At 34.7% G+C, this 16072-nt stretch overlaps 1 protein-coding gene across 12 annotated transcripts in view; it reads right to left on the bottom strand.

Moving 5' to 3' along the window:
- USP16 (ubiquitin specific peptidase 16) overlaps window positions 1–16072 on the bottom strand; it is a 30836-nt gene that overhangs the window by 9350 nt on the left and 5414 nt on the right. For 4 of the 12 annotated variants that reach the window (XM_082460397.1, XM_082460393.1, XM_082460392.1 and 1 more), the window contains 12 exons: window positions 14715–14816; window positions 12881–13059; window positions 9651–9754; window positions 8138–8241; window positions 7049–7236; window positions 6389–6484; window positions 5674–5804; window positions 5273–5360; window positions 4162–4240; window positions 2686–2777; window positions 2273–2329; window positions 1177–1353 (listed from right to left, as the gene is read on the bottom strand). In XM_082460397.1, the coding sequence (XP_082316523.1) occupies window positions 1177–1353; window positions 2273–2329; window positions 2686–2777; window positions 4162–4240; window positions 5273–5360; window positions 5674–5804; window positions 6389–6484; window positions 7049–7236; window positions 8138–8241; window positions 9651–9754; window positions 12881–13059; window positions 14715–14775 (1356 nt within the window). In that variant the 5' untranslated portion in view covers window positions 14776–14816. Of the gene's footprint in view, window positions 1–1176; window positions 1354–2272; window positions 2330–2685; window positions 2778–4161; window positions 4241–5272; window positions 5361–5673; window positions 5805–6388; window positions 6485–7048; window positions 7237–8137; window positions 8280–9650; window positions 9757–10508; window positions 10561–12880; window positions 13060–14216; window positions 14270–14714; window positions 14817–16072 lie in introns of those variants that run through there. The other 8 variants (XM_082460399.1, XM_082460398.1, XM_082460402.1 and 5 more) reach the window with 6 other exon arrangements.

Below are 16072 nucleotides of genomic sequence, written 5' to 3'. Positions count from 1 at the left end.
TACTGTAATTCCTAAAGACTCAAGGGGTTAGCATTTTGAGTTGTCACTAAAAGGATAGTCCCTGTGAGGCTAATTCGTAATACCAGAAAGCTGAAGGGCAGCACATAGGGCTCTGGACACAAAAATTTTCTGATATGCTTCAGTTAAAAATAGTACACATGAAAGAAAAATGGGGAAAGGATATAAGCAAATACTTCAAAGGAAAGGAAATACAAACAGCCCTTAAACATAAAAACATACTTAACTTCACTTACATTAAAATAAATGGAAAATAAAACTGCACTGAGATACTATTTTCCATCTATCAGACTGGCAGAAATCTAAAAGTTTGATAATACTCTGCTGTCAAGGATAAGGAGAAAAAGCACGTCTCATATGTTGCTGGTGGGAATATAAATTGGTACAACTTTTGTGGAGGGCAATTAATTTATCAAACCACAAATACAATCCCTCTTCTCAAAATGTGCCCTATCGATGACATATGTATAGGGTGATTCACAGCAGCACTGGCCATCATAGCAAAAGACTATAGGTGTTCGTACACCTAAATCAAAAGAGAAATGGTTAGATGAACTATAGTACATCTATTATACTATATTTAGTAGTATGTTTACTACTAAAATAGAATACCATACAGCTGTTAAAAAAGGAATCTTTGTGTCCTGAAATGTAAAGATCTCCAACAATCTAAGTAGAAACAGACAAAAAGCAAGGTCCAGAACACTGTGCATAATTTTTAAAAGGAGTGAAAAACAAGACTACATATTTGTATTGTACTTGATCATATTTTCCAAAAAAACCTAGAGGATACATAAGAAACTAATGAAAGTAGTATCTAGGTCATACAAGGAGGGAAACTTTTATTGTACACATTTATATATTTAAAATTTTTTGAATGTCAATGTATTAGCAACTCAAAAAATTACTGAAAATGAACTAAAGTTTTTTTAAAGTTGTCACAAGTAATGCAGAATTTTTTTTAAAAAGCACATTTTCTTCACATATTCTCAGAGAAACTTCACTGCAGAGAATACTAAATGAGCTAATTCTGTAATTGCCCAATGAAAGTGCTGTATATAAAATAACAGACATGTCTACCAATGTCACTCAGACTTTAAACTCAATAGTTCAAAAAATTAAAATGAGAAAAGTATGGTTTTCCTCCTAATTACCCACCTTGGCTTGCTTTTTGGCTTGCTTCTTTGCTTTTTTCTGTAAGTGCTTACTTGTTCCTGAAGGAATATCATTTCTCTCCTTTATATAACTGTCATTATCTTTTTCTTCCTCACTTTCTTTATCTTCATCATCCATGGTCTTTTTCAGATTTTTATCATTTATACTTTTCTTACCACTCTTAAAATATGGAGAGAATATGGGCCAAAAATAAAACTTTACTATTGTTGGTGAAGAGATTTCATGTTACCTAAATAGTTTTCTACTCCTATTTTACACCAGATTTATTTTTCACAATGTTTGGAAACATGTCTAGGACAAAATTCATTCATCTCAAACACCAGAAAGCAATCTTCACATACTGAGAAAACAAGCAAACAAACAAATAAAACAGTAAAAAAGGGAACTTAACATATGAGTGTAATAGAAAGGAATTTAATGAGTTGTATTAGACACATGCTGTATCAAGCTGTAATTACGTCTATTTCTAAATGCACTTTCTGTTGGTAAGTGATTTACATGTCCCACTACAGGTATTCCTTTTTATTCTTTTCTTTCTTTGCACGCAAATGACAGTTTTAAAGAAAGAAAAAACAGAGTAAGTTTAGTAAGACTTTAATCACTAAGTAACAGTGATTTAAAGGGACCCCCAATTCATATTAAGTTGAATAATGATTTATCCAATACTCATAATATGTTCTCTTTTTCCTATGACTACTTGATAGGAACTAAATTAATATGGCTTAAAACTGAGATACTCTCTTAACATTTATAAACTTAAGTCTGTAAGGGATTTGTGGTTAATCTTAAATAATGAAAATAAATAGTAATTTATATGAAGTAAATATTTCCCGATATGTAAACTAATCAAGTTAATTATCTATAAATAATTCTAGACACACTCTTTAAAAATATATATATATTTATCCCATTCTCTTTTCAAATCTTTAAAATTCTTCTGTCTCATACACACTAAGAAATATTTCTCCATGCTTGGCCTAGTAATGTACAGCTTGGAAAAGGTAGCAAGCCCTCACCCATAAATCTAGCACAGGAAAGAAAAAAATCTACTTAAATAAAATAAACGCAATAGTCTTACCTGATCATCTAAAACCGGTAGAGACAAATCAAGGAACGATTCATGAACCAAGGAGACCTTAACCAACCAAAAAAGAAAACGTAAAAAGGAGGAAAAGATTCACTTTAAACATTATATAGTAAAATCATGGGGGTGGGGGTGCTAAATTTTAAAATAAAGGCTTAGGAAAATGAAATGAAAAATTACACAGTGTTGAGGACTCTGGGTTAGGGGAAATCAATTAAAATATTAAATAACTTCTTCCTGATATAAGGAGTGCTCATAGTTCCAGCAAAAAACTATGCATACTTGGACAGTTCAAAAAGAGTGTCTTATGAAACTAACTAGACATTTCTGTTTTCGAAAGAAACAATTGATAAACTGTACACTGTTAATATTAACGCATAAATCCAGTCTGCACTACATCTACTTACAGTTCTGCACTCATCACACATGATTGTACTAGTTAGTTCACCACCAAATACTCGGTCCACAAAACTTGGTACTGATTTTTTCTTTTCATAATCTATAAGGGGAAAAAGTCTATCAATTATCCTTATATAATTAATGAAATAAATCAAAACTACTTACTTACCTATCTAACCCTAAAATTTAATTTTAATTTCCTATCCTATTGACTTGTTTTTCTCTATTCATAATTACCACAATTTTATTTTTATGCTACAGTCAGCAGCATATACTCCACTTCTAAGCATAACACATTTGAACATAACCACATCTTGTGAAAAAGAAAAAAAAAGTTCTTATCCAAGATCTAGTCAGTGGAAAATAAATTTTGCGACTCAGTGAGACTTTCTGTATATCAGTATCTTACCTAGTAAAACAAGCAGATCGAGCTATAGACAGAATGCTATTTTAGCTCGCTTCTAGCTCTAACATTCTAACACTGGCAGCAAGTTTGGGAGTCACTTGCTTTGTGAACTCCACTTAAAACAAAAACAAAAAGCCCTCAGGAGAGTATTTCAGACAAAATCCTCCTTTTATTTTTCTATGTTCCCAGAAATAACCTTGCTAAGTTTAGCATAAGGTGACATAACTTTACTACCTAGTAGTCCAACTTTCTAATTACATGAAATGTGTAGGCCTTATTCAAATGACAGGTGTCATTTATACAGAAACACATTTTATGACAGACAGTGCGAACAGGCTTGATTTTGTCTCTCTGTTGCTGGCCAGGCCAGCACCAAGGGCACCAAGGAGGTAAACAGTTGCTATGTGTTGATTCTGAACTGTGCTTTACAATACAGTAGTTGCTAGTCACTGGGGCCACTTAAATTTAAATTAGTTAAAATTAAATGAAAATAAAATTTAGCTCCTTAGTTGCACCAGTCACATCTCAAGGGTTCAGTAGCCACATGTGGCTACTGTATCGGACAGCAGACGGAAGCGCTCCGTCATCACAGAAAGTTCTACTGGACAGACCTTTTCTAAATCTTTAAATGTCACATAATAAGAATAAAGTTGTCTCCATGATTAATAAACCAGCTGACAACTCTCAAAGACAATCACTGCTAATTAAAGTCTAAGCTTTTGAGGGAATTCCCTGGTGGTCCAGTGGTTAGGACGAGGCACTTTCACTGCCGGGGCCCAGGTTCAGTCCCTAGTCGGAGAACTAGCCATTCTGACTAAGATCCCACAAGCCGTGTGGCGTGGCCAAATAAATAAATAAATAAAGTCTAACTTTTTGAAAAATAAAATTTTACCTTTGGAGTATTGAATAATTGTTTTAAATCAACGAAGATAAAGAGAAATTATAATAACTGTGGATAATAATATAAATAATATAAATTATTAATAACTGTGGATTTGAAATACATGGGCTAGCAATCTTGTCCTAAAGCACAGAGGAATTCAACTATAGTGCTTTAGTTCAAAAATTCAGACATTACCTTTAACTTTATTTTTTAGTTCTTCATCCAGTTTTTCAGTAGAATTACCAAATGCTTTAAGAATTCCTTTACTCACTCTCTAAAAGTAATAAAATAGATATATATACCATTAAATTTTATAGTTATTTTCCTTAAAAAGTATGTAATCAAGTCAAGAAAGTGATCAAGAATTAATTAGCTCCCCAAACTTACTGAATAAAAATTAATATTTCTAAAATCACATTTTCAAAATTAATTCCAGGAGCTAAAAAGAATTATACTTAAAAAAACAATCACTAACCCCTGAGCAAAGGCACCATCTTATCATTTCAAGATTTTAACCTACGCAAACCAAAGCTTTTCAGAACATGCCCACCTCCTTTGAAAAGACCACTGAAATACCATGTCCTAGAAGCAGAGTGGATAATGAGAGCTACAGGGAAAAACTCCAGTGCTCAAAGCCCAGCTTCATCACTACTGGATGACCTTGAACCAGGCACTGAACTTCTCTATACCCTAGTTTCATAATCTATGAAGTGAGAAAATGACGCACGGCATGGTTGTGAGGACTGAGTAAGGTAATGCTTACAAAATACTGAGAACGGTGCTTGACAAAAAATAAGAACAACATAAATATTAGTTGTTATCACTGTGTTATTACTAATTATATCCACATTCCCCCAAATTACTTTACATCCTGGTAATTAACAAAAAATTTAAAATACAACAAATGTTCCCTGACTCTTACAAAATAAAAATACTTCCTAGATTCAAAAAGCAGTGTTAAATCACACTCAGAATTAAGAGTTAAGGGTGCGCTGCAACTGGGAGTCGTTTGGGGGAGACACATTTTCCAGTACCTTATAGCTCTCCTGGTATAGGCTAGTACAATAGAACCCTTAAAGAACAATAACGCTGTAAACATCAAGCAAAGTAGAGCATTATGAAAAGGAGACTCATTTCTAATTCCCTTCATTCATTCTAATAATTAAAGTATATTAGAAAAGGCTGGTGAAGAAAAAAAATTTTTTAATATAATGGCCTCGACTGCTCTAATAACTCTTAAGACATCAAATGACAAAGAAGTTAATGAAGATCAGATTATAAAATACACTCGTCAAAATATGCTAACTTGATGTTCTTCTGCTCTCATTCCATCCAATAAATAGCGAAGCAGCTCCTGGCTGTCTTGCTGCTGATAGCCTTTAAATCGCACTGCTCTACAGAAAAGAGAAAAAGAAAAAGAAAGAAAAAAGAAAACCAATGGTGAGTCTACTAAAATGAAACTATTTTTTATAAAATCTCAGGATCATATCCCAAATCTTGGCGTGTTCTAGTTTCTCAAAAATTTGTTTAGCCCAACAACATCCTTAGTAGATTTAATTTTCATACAAAGTACATATTTTTTAATCCAAATGAAATAAACCATGCTTTCATATATCTACCAAATTAACTCTAAAGCTAATAATTTTTTCATATTATTTCCCAGCATCCTACTGATGCACTGAAAGCACAATCAAAACAGATACTCACTTTTTACAGACCTGAGAAAAGAGTTCTCTAGGTGTCACGATTCCCTTTTTGGTCTCTTGCATCTCATTAAGAAACTGGCTCATGGCTAAAGTAAGAGGGCCTGGAGGCTCAAGGTTTATTTCTAAGGGTTCCTGAATATGGGAATAAAAATTACTTTCTTCAGTCAAATTTTGGAATCATTTATTTTATCAAAATGTAACTAGTCAACCTATATTCCTATGTTCCTGACAGAGCTGTCCCAATTAAATTCTCAAAATGTACATCAAAAGATGGAGAAGGCTTCTGGTCACAGACTTTGATAAAGAATTCAGTTCTACTGTTTTAGATTATCAGGAACTTACTACCTAGGAACTGAAAGAGCCAAAGCAAAATGTAAATAATAAAAATGGATAAGGTAAAATTCATTTGGCTCTATAGCATTTAAGTCACCTGAAAAGATGTTAAAAATAAGAATGCATGCCTAGGGCTTCACAAACATCAACAGCATTCCCAAGAAGAAAGCCAAACACTCAGCACAGCAGTACATGGCATACACAGAGCAAATAAATGCAAAGGCCCCTTATAAATTTCCATTAGCCTGAAAATCCTTAACTTGGTAGCTTAAAACAAAATAAACAAAAGAGGTGAAAATGAGCATCAATTCTTAAAAATAATTTAAAATGCTGCTATTCAGAGGGGAAAAGTACTGAATAAAAGAAAATTTTAAAGTACGTACTGTTAATGCCAAATCAGGTGGTTCAATTTTTACAATTGTTCCAGACATTTTTACTTCTTTTAGTAGTTCTCTAAGCACGGGTGTTTGTGACAAATTCTGGAATGTAGGATGGAAAAGAAAGGGAAAATTATTTAAAGGCAAACCAATTCATTCAAATGTTTTTTAAGTGCCTATTCTACCAAAACAGAAAATCACTATCAACACTGCAACTTTTATTGGGACTGTCAAACAAAAAGTAGTATCATGCTCTTCCCCCCACTCTAATTGGTTCATAAATACTTCAGTTCTGAGCTGATTCATCACCTCAGAAGGTCATTCTCCCAACCACCCAATATGAAGTAGCTACCCTACCACCACCACTACTTACCACTACGTGTAACTAGGTGTTTGTTTCTGTACTTGGTTCTCCTGTTTCCCCCACCCAAGTGAAAGTTCTTTGAGGGCAAGGGCCATGTTTGTTTTGAGCCCTATTGCACCCCAGTGCTTAGCACAGTGTTTTACTGTCATGCAAAGTAAACATTCCCTTGAGTTCTTTTTTGAAAACACAGAAATAAACTACTTACAAGGGAAAAGCTCAAGACTACAAGTAGCAAATATGCAAAAACACCCTACGAGGAAAACACTAGATTTCCTTAAAGGGGGAAAAATTAATATTGGCACCTGCATAACTGCATTGAAGAAACATGTATTTCCCAAATTACTGAGTCCTTTCACAGTTATTTGGGAAGTAGAATTCATGGAAGGATTTTCTTTAGCCACGTTTTCCTTTTTTTCTCTCTCTTGCTCATTTTTACTCTCCTTTTCTAGTTTTTTATTTTCAAGTTCAATATTACCACTATCTTTTGCTGCTTTAAAAAAAAAAAAAAGAAGAAGAAGAAAAGACTTATTAGCAAAATGTATAACAGCCATACCAAATGCAAAGTTATACTGGGGACCAGAATTTGTGAATTTTACCTAATAACATGATTTGCCACCTGTTTGATTTTAAATGTTTTCTTACAAATATAAGTAAATTACCATCAAGAGAGAAAAACCAATAAACAAAAAATATTCAGAACCGATGTAAGCATTACTTTGACAAATGAAACCAAACAGTATATGCTTCAATATAAATCCCTTTTTAATGCACAAATGTTTTCTACAAATGAGCATATCTTACCCTGTGAAATCAGAGTATAAAGCAATCAAATAAAGAATGTGGACATGAAATAAATTTTTAAATGAAGTCTGAGGGTCAAAAACCAATCCTGAAGTTAGGAACAAACAATTCTGGCTTGGCAAAAGATACCACTGTGACTGTAAAAATCTAAACAAGCTTTTAAAGTAAATGATGAAAGCCAACCCAATTAATTTAATTATGTATGAAAAAAACCTGAGAAGTATCTGGCCTTCTGAAGGAGTTACAGGCACTTTACTTTCACATCATCCAAACAAATGTAACAAAATAAATTCATTATAAGGCAGGTCTCCCTTAAGCCCCTGTGCCAGGGTATGGGAATAGGGTGTTACTGCCCATTACTTAGTCCAGACTCTGCATCACATTTGACTATATTATTTCTCAGATTCCCTTCTAATTCTAACTCCTTATAATTATCTATATTCTCACTGTTTTACATTCTTAACCAAAAATAGTTTGAAATCAATCATAATGTTATTCAGCTATATGTAATGCTACGGTATGTTAAACTAAATATCAGCAGATTATATAAATCAACATTACAGTATATATTAAGAAACAAATTATTTTACCTGATTTTGGAGCTGTAATACCGGCTTGTTTTCTAACATAATCAACCACCTGACCCAATCGGTTTGAATTACAATACTGGACCTCATCATCACATAGGTAACACCTGTGTCCCAAAAGATCCCAGAGAAGAAAAGTAACAAACTGACAACCACAAAAGGGCACTAATTTTAATTCATGGAACCCAAAGTGTGTAACCCTCAAATTATTCTACTAAAGAAACTGAAAATGAAAATTCTATGTTTTGAAGGAGACTATACATATTAACTCTGGTTTACTGTTAAATAAGGTTAGCCTGAATTATAGCTACATATAAATACTGTGAAAATACTCCAAACATTTTACTGAAATGGCTATTTATAACATTAAGGTGAAAGTTTTTTCTAATATTTCAAATTACAGACCTACATAATCAAAATTAACAAATTTTACAACTGACAAATGTTCAGTGAACACTGCTGTGTAAATGGTTTTTAAAGATGTAAAATTTTATTTTAATGAGGTTAAAAGAAATGCCAGCCTGACATTTTCATGCAAATTCACTGCCAAAATTTACTATATTCTCAGTTTATCTGGAATTTGTTCTTAGTGTCCCAATTTTTTTTTTTTGATGCTTTTTTCTAAGTATTTCTTTTTTTTTTACCTCTTTATTGGAGTATAATTGCTTTACAATGGTGTGTTAGTTTCTGCTTTATAACAAAGTGAATCAGTTATACATACATGTATGTTCCCATATCTCTTCCCTCTTGCATCTCCCTCCCTCCCGCCCTCCCTATCCCACACCTCTAGGTGGTCACAAAGCACAGAGCTGATCTCCCTGTGCTATGCGGTTGCTTCCCACTAGCTATCTATTTTACGTTTGGTAGTGTATATATGTCCATGCCACTCTCTCTGAGTGTCCCAATTTTTTTTTTTTTTTTTTTTAAAGTTTAATTTTTATTTATTTATTTATTTATTTATTTATGGCTGTGTTGGGTCTTCGTTTCTGTGTGAGGGCTTTCTCTAGTTGCCGCAAGCGGGGGCCACTCTTCATCGCGGTGCGCGGGCCTCTCATTATCGCGGCCTCTCTTGTTGCGGAGCACAGGCTCCAGACGCGCAGGCTCAGTAGTTGTGGCTCACGGGCCCAGTTGCTCCGTGGCATGTGGGATCTTCCCAGACCAGGGCTCGAACCCGTGTCCCCTGCATTGGCAGGCAGATTCTCAACCACTGCGCCACCAGGGAAGCCCCCAATTTTTAAACTAAAAACAATCTACCATTCACTTTGTAATATCACAAGAAAGAAAAACAAGTGTGAAAATTCCTATGTCTTCTCCATGCTATAATTTTTGTGTTTGTACAATACTAAGCAAAAGCTTCTCATAACATCACATTCTCTAGCCTTCTGAAAGTGATGGTATTTAAACAAATACTACAAAAATTTTAACTTTCTTGCTCTTTAAACATTTCAAACACCTCCATCCATTCTCCAACATTTCAAATGATTTCCAGCAAATGGGCACAGGAGTTGAAACTCACCATACACTCCAGTTGTCCAAACTAAGAACCAGACAATGAGGTTCAGATCTCGGCGTCATATAGTGCTTCAAGGCATGCTGCTCCTGAGAATTTCTGCCGCAGCCCTAGAGAATCACAATCATAAACCTCAAAGCCACAAAAATTCACCAGGAGAGAATTCATAATCTACAATGAATAAGGAAGTGGGTCAAGAAATTCTGCCATTCTTATAATTTTGAAAATAAAACTTTAGACTCTAGAGAGTCCAGATTTTGTTAAAACTTAAATATGAATAGGCAGCTGAGGACATTTCAGGAAGAAGGTGTGTATAAACCCAAGCATTAGGACTCTTGCACTCCAACTTGTCCTTTCCAGTCCCAACTAAACCATGCTAATGTAGTCATTCACTAGTTCTAGTTCAGACTCCTTAACATCTTCCTAAGTATTTTCCTAACTTCAACCTTTCTTCATATACGTATTTTTTCAGTATAATATTCCTAAAACAAAGCTCTGTTCATATACTCAATTCAAAAGGGATGAAATGCTCTTAAACTCCTACTCACCAAAATTGATACCCTCCGATCCCAATCCACCTTTTCAGGATTATCTCCCATAATCTCCTATTTGAATATCATCTACCAGCTAAAACCACAGCCCTTCCACAATACAATTTTGTTCACATTATTCCATTTGCCTTGAAATTCTTTACCGTTACTGCCACTGATCAAATCCCACCCAGTCTTCAGGATCTTGCTCAAAGGCCACTTCCTCTCAGAAGCCTGTGCTTATCCTTCAAGATGAGAAAACACTATATTCTTCCTCTAAACAAACTCCTACAAAACATGGTATAAATTCCTGGTGGCATTCCTTATTTTCTACCTTATATTAAAGTTGTTAATGTTGATATCCTTCCTCCCCTGGAGTGTAAATCCTGAAGGCATGAAAAACAGAATTAACCTATTACCAAAAACCTAGCAAAGTGAAGGTCAATAAGCATTAATTGAACAAGTAAATGGGAGATTTCACCTACATCTGCATAGGCATATTCATAAAAGAACACGACCATATTGTGTGTCTCCAGGTGATTAAATCACAGCTAAGAAATACATCTTCACTGTGTATCTATCTGAACCAGGCTTCCAACTCTTTGGATAGCACTACAATAAGTGGTCCTGTTTCTATTGTAGCTAATAAAAATATACTTCAGAGGGGAAATATTTATCAATGGCTTCTAATCCTTTAACTATGATATCAAACCTACTGATTTAATTTATCCCGCTCAACATTTAAATCTAAAATAAACTAATTAACATTTGATATTAATTTTGAAAATTATAACACCATTTGAGATTATTTGAAACTTAAACATGACATGAGTTATCGTAAGACAACAGTTGAGAATCCCTTGCTAACACTGCAAAAGATAACTCTACTAGGATAAAAGTTAACAGTTAATACTGACATTGTCTTACCCTTAGGAATTAAAAAGATAGCAAAATAGATAAAATTTATAGCAGGAAATGTATTGTGGAAAATTTGAAGTAGTAAAATATATTCATCCTCATCACATGTATCTAACAGGTTAAATGAAAACTTTTCAAATATAAATAAACAATAAATATGTTCTTTACTAGCATATAAAATGTTTTTAACTGTCTGACCACAATAAGGTATCACCTATCAGAATGTTTAAAATAAAAAACTGTGACAATACTAAATGCTGGCAAGGATGTGGAGAAAGTGGATCACACATGCTACTGGTAGGGATATAAAATGGCACAACCGTTCTGGAAAAGTTTGGGAGTTTCTTAAAAACTAAACATTTAAGGGGATTTCCCTGGTGGTCCAGTGGTTGGGACTCTGCACTTCCACTGCGGGGGGCACAGGTTCAGTCCCTGGTCCGGGAACTAGGATCACATGCCATGTGGGGCAGCCAAAAAAAACCAAAAAACTAAACATTTATTTATCATATTACCCAGCAATTGCACTCTTGGACATTGTCCCCAGAGAAATGCAATCTTAAGTTCACGCAAAAACGGGTACACAAATGTTCACAGCAGCTTTATTCATAATCACCAAAAAAGTGAGATAAGCCCTGATATCCTTCAACAGGTGAACAGTTAAAGTGTGGTACGCCCATACCATGTAATACCACTCAGCAATAAAAAAGAACTATTGATACACACGACTTGGGTAAACCCTCAGGTGATTAGGCTAAGTGAAAAAAGCCAATCCCCAAATGTTGTATATTACATGATTCCATTTATATAACATTTTTAAAATGACAAAATTTTAGAAAGAGAGAACAGACTAGTGGCTGCGAGGGGCTGGGGGGAGGGATGGCAGTAGAGAAGTATGACTTTAAAAGGCGACACAAGAGGTCCATGTAATGTTGGAACTATTCAATACCTTGACTGTGGTGGTGGATACACAAAACTACATAGGTGACAAACTGTACAGAACTTAATACACACATACTCACATGCACAACACACGTATACCCACACACAAACGAAGTAAAACTGGGGAGACCTGATTAAGACTGATGGATTGTATCAATGTTAGTATCTTGGTTGTGATATTATACTATAGTTTTATAAAATGTTACCACTGCCCTGTAGTCCAGTTTCCTAACATATAAACTTACCACCACTAAGGTTGACTAAGAGGTTCTCCTGACCTCTAGTACCAAGGTAATACCTGTGAGCTGTTCTGCAACCCACATACCACCCAACCCCAAGGTATTCATTCCCCCAGCAGCCAGAAATGTGGCCTGGTGACAGCTCACAGCTCAGTCTGTCCATCCCCAAGAATTATCCTCAGTGGAAGGAAGCTGCCTTGCCCAAGGTTAGTCCCCTTCCCCAGAGTGAGCCCATATCCAATGGCTGGTCTTTGCACAAGTACAAAGGCCTGGCCTCTTGCCTCAACTCAGGACCTCTCTGAAGGCCAGAGTTCACTGTGGGATCAGCTGAGGCCCCGTAGCACTGCCTCTTTGCTCTCCCTCTGCCTAAACTTGCTTCCCTCACTGTTTTCCTTGGGTGGTACCTGAGAACACCCCCCAATAAACCACCTACACACAAATCTCACTCTCAGAATCTGTTCCCCAGGGAACATGACCTATGCCAGCTAACATCCCGGTCACCCATACTGTACTTTTAGGCAATATCTTCTAAAATAAGTTCATACTTATATAAATTTATCAGTTCATACTTAAATAATAAAATCCCATATCAATCAAAATCTAAGCATACCTGATGGCCACATTTAAGACACAGCCAAACTGAAGGATTTTCTTCTGTTTCTTCTTCAGATTTATCTTTTACTTTATTGTCTGTCTTACAATCTTGGCAAATGTTCCATTCCACATTCACTAAAGCCTTTTTCAAATTACCTTGTTCCAATCCTTTTCTAATGTGTCTGCACATAGGTTCTATTGAAACAAATAATAAAGGAGTACGTGAGGTAAAATATGACTTTCTTCAGTTAATCTCAAAATTTACACTTGATTTGAACTTCAAAAATGAATTTATAAACAAATTTTTAGATAACCTGAAAAGTTAAATTTTTGTTTGATACTTGATTGTAAGATGGTTATGTAAGAAAGAGATTTTATACAAATTTTGAAGTCCTAGGTATAACTACCACCACCCCAAATCACTTCAATTTATTTATCACATCTATTATTCTCTTTATTTTAAAAGGTTTGTAGAGAAGGTCCCTCATTCAGTCAACAATACAACTACTGCACACCCGGCACTGTGATAGATGCCAGGGAACCTAAAAAGTGACCAACTCACAGCTCTTTCTTTAAGCAGCACACATTCTAGCAGGAGAAGCAAATAAATAAATAAATGTACAAGAATCTCTGAAACATGTTATAGCAGCACGAGAAGGTTGACGTCAACGAAAGTTTCACAGGGGAGGTAATGTCTGTACAATCTTGGAAGATATTTACAGTAACAAAAACTCATATTAATTAAGCACTTAACTATGAGTGTGACACTGTGCTACATTATCTCATTTAATCCACACAACCACCCCAGAAGGAAGACTCTACTATGCCCAATGACACATGAGAAACCTCAAAGTTAGTGCCCAAGGTCACATAACTACTGAGCAGCTATGCCAGAATTTGGATTCAAGTCTTTCTTATTTCACGCTCATAGTTTAAACTATGACCTCATGGAGTAAAGAACAATCTGAAAAGGCCACATCTCATGAACAAAGGGATGGTGGTGTAAAATGTAAAAGTGCATGCTGTCTCCTGAGAATGGCAGTCACACACGTTTAAAAACGAGCAGCTGGACCTGAAACTGAAAACCCCCGCTGGGGCTAGATCACTAACAGGCTTCGCAAGCCACTCTAAAGGGCTTCAGTTCTTTCAGGGCCCCTGGAGGTTTAGAAACTCATCAAGTGACACAATTAGCTTTATGTCCACTGAGTGTGCACCAAGAGAATATAAATCCAAGTGAGATCATGTGAAAAACTACTAAATCCCAGTAAGTCGTCAAAAAAACACAGACTGAAAAAAGAAAATACTCTTTTTCAATTAGCAAATCAGGAAAGATTTTTACAAATGATACTAACCTGTGTCAATAAAGGTTCAGAGAAATGGGCACTTTGTTACGCTGCAAGGGGGCCTGTAAATTAGTAAAACATTTCTGAAGGGCAATTTGGCAATAGATCCAAAAGAGCCTTGAACATATTTATACCATTTTATTCAGCAATTCTAATTCTAGGATCTGTACCAAGAAGATAACCAGATGTGCACAGTTTTAGCTATAAAAATGCTTACTATGACTCTATTCATAACACTGAAAAGTTAAAGATTTATCTACATTTGTAACAGTAGGGGATTACCTAAATAAATTATGAAATGTGCAACCATGGTCTTTTACATCAATGGAATAAACATCACGCCATTAAAAATGTTGTGCAGACTATTAAATGACATGTCTATACAAAGATTAAGTTAAAATGCAAATTACAGAATAATGTACACTTTGATCCCATTTTTACATAATAAAATAGATGTCCATTTAGGGATACAAACAGTACTTTAAAGATTTAGTTGGTGAAATATACCTAAAGATTCAGAAGAATCATCAATTGGAACAGTTTTTCCCTTTGTCCGTTTCTTTCCCATGTTGGCACTTTATGGATTACTTACTGACACAAAATAACAATCTAGAAAACAAGATAAAGTTAGCTTGACAAAAAAAAAAGTATGTTTTACAGTTCTCTCAGAGACAGTTACATAGCTAAACCACATAATCTTGTGTGTCTATTAAGTTACAAAAACCATTCACATGTATCATCCAGTTTTCAGTGAGAACCCTGAAGTAGAGTATTACCTCTGTTTTTCATAGCCTAGGAAACTGATTCTTAGTAAGGTTAAAAGGTTTTCAATAAATGTAAAGGTCAGGAGAGAACCTACACCTTCTGACACAGATCTTGAAAAGTCTCAGCCCCTTATATTATTAGGAATTCAACTTCTCACTAGATAAATGTGGAATGGTGGTGGCACTTTGAAACAAGATAATTTCTCGTCCTTCAAAGCCATCTTTCTTAGCTCCTGCAGGGAATGCAATTTGATTGATATTTCTCAAAGAAAATTAAAAATAATTCTGAAAACAATCTCCTAGAGGGAGTTAGAAAATTCACAAAATAATTCAAAGCCAAATATAAAAAGTGACACACGGTTCTGCATTTTTCCACACCAGGATTTCCTATGGATGTTAGCTGAAAATTGATTACATATGCATTCTCAACCATTTACATTATATTCTTGACAAAATCAGTTTGGACTACTATGATAAATCTAGTTCATATCAAATCACCTCCTTAGTCAACAATTAAAAATTAGAAAACATGAAAAATACTGAAAGTACATACAGGTCTACCTAATAGCGATTATGAAAAGTATATTTTACATACATTAGAATAACTTAGTGTCAAAATCACTTAAATGATTAAAATAATTATTTTACCTGGGATGCTTATTAAAATTCTGATTGCATAAATGGAAAGTAGGACCTGGGACATACGTTTTTAAAACACTTCCCAATTAATTCTGATACTTAGCTGTCATCTTGCTCTGGCTTGGAGTATTAGAAGTATTCCTCCTTTAGCTCTTAATGGGTTAGGGTAACTAAAGGTAATTCCAAAAGGTTTGTATGAAGAATGAGCGGCAAATTAAATAACTGTTAATCTTTTCAAAGATAATATAAAACGTAACAGTTTCATGTTTACAAAATAAATGAATTAACTACTAACAAAAGAACACAACTATATGGGTATATATAAAATGAGGGTATATTTTATGTAATTTTCTCACCCCAAAATAATATTTAACATAATTTATCTTATCTAGAATTGCAGATTTTAGGGGAAAGAAACAGCATCCAAGTTCTTGCCTCCAATCCAACTCCCTCTAATCTGTG

Source organism: Balaenoptera physalus (genome assembly GCF_965194825.1).
Source record: "Balaenoptera physalus genome assembly, chromosome: 4".
Taxonomy (NCBI): domain Eukaryota; kingdom Metazoa; phylum Chordata; class Mammalia; order Artiodactyla; family Balaenopteridae; genus Balaenoptera; species Balaenoptera physalus.
Note: the sequence above shows the minus strand (reverse complement) of the source record. Positions and strands in the feature narration are given on the sequence as shown.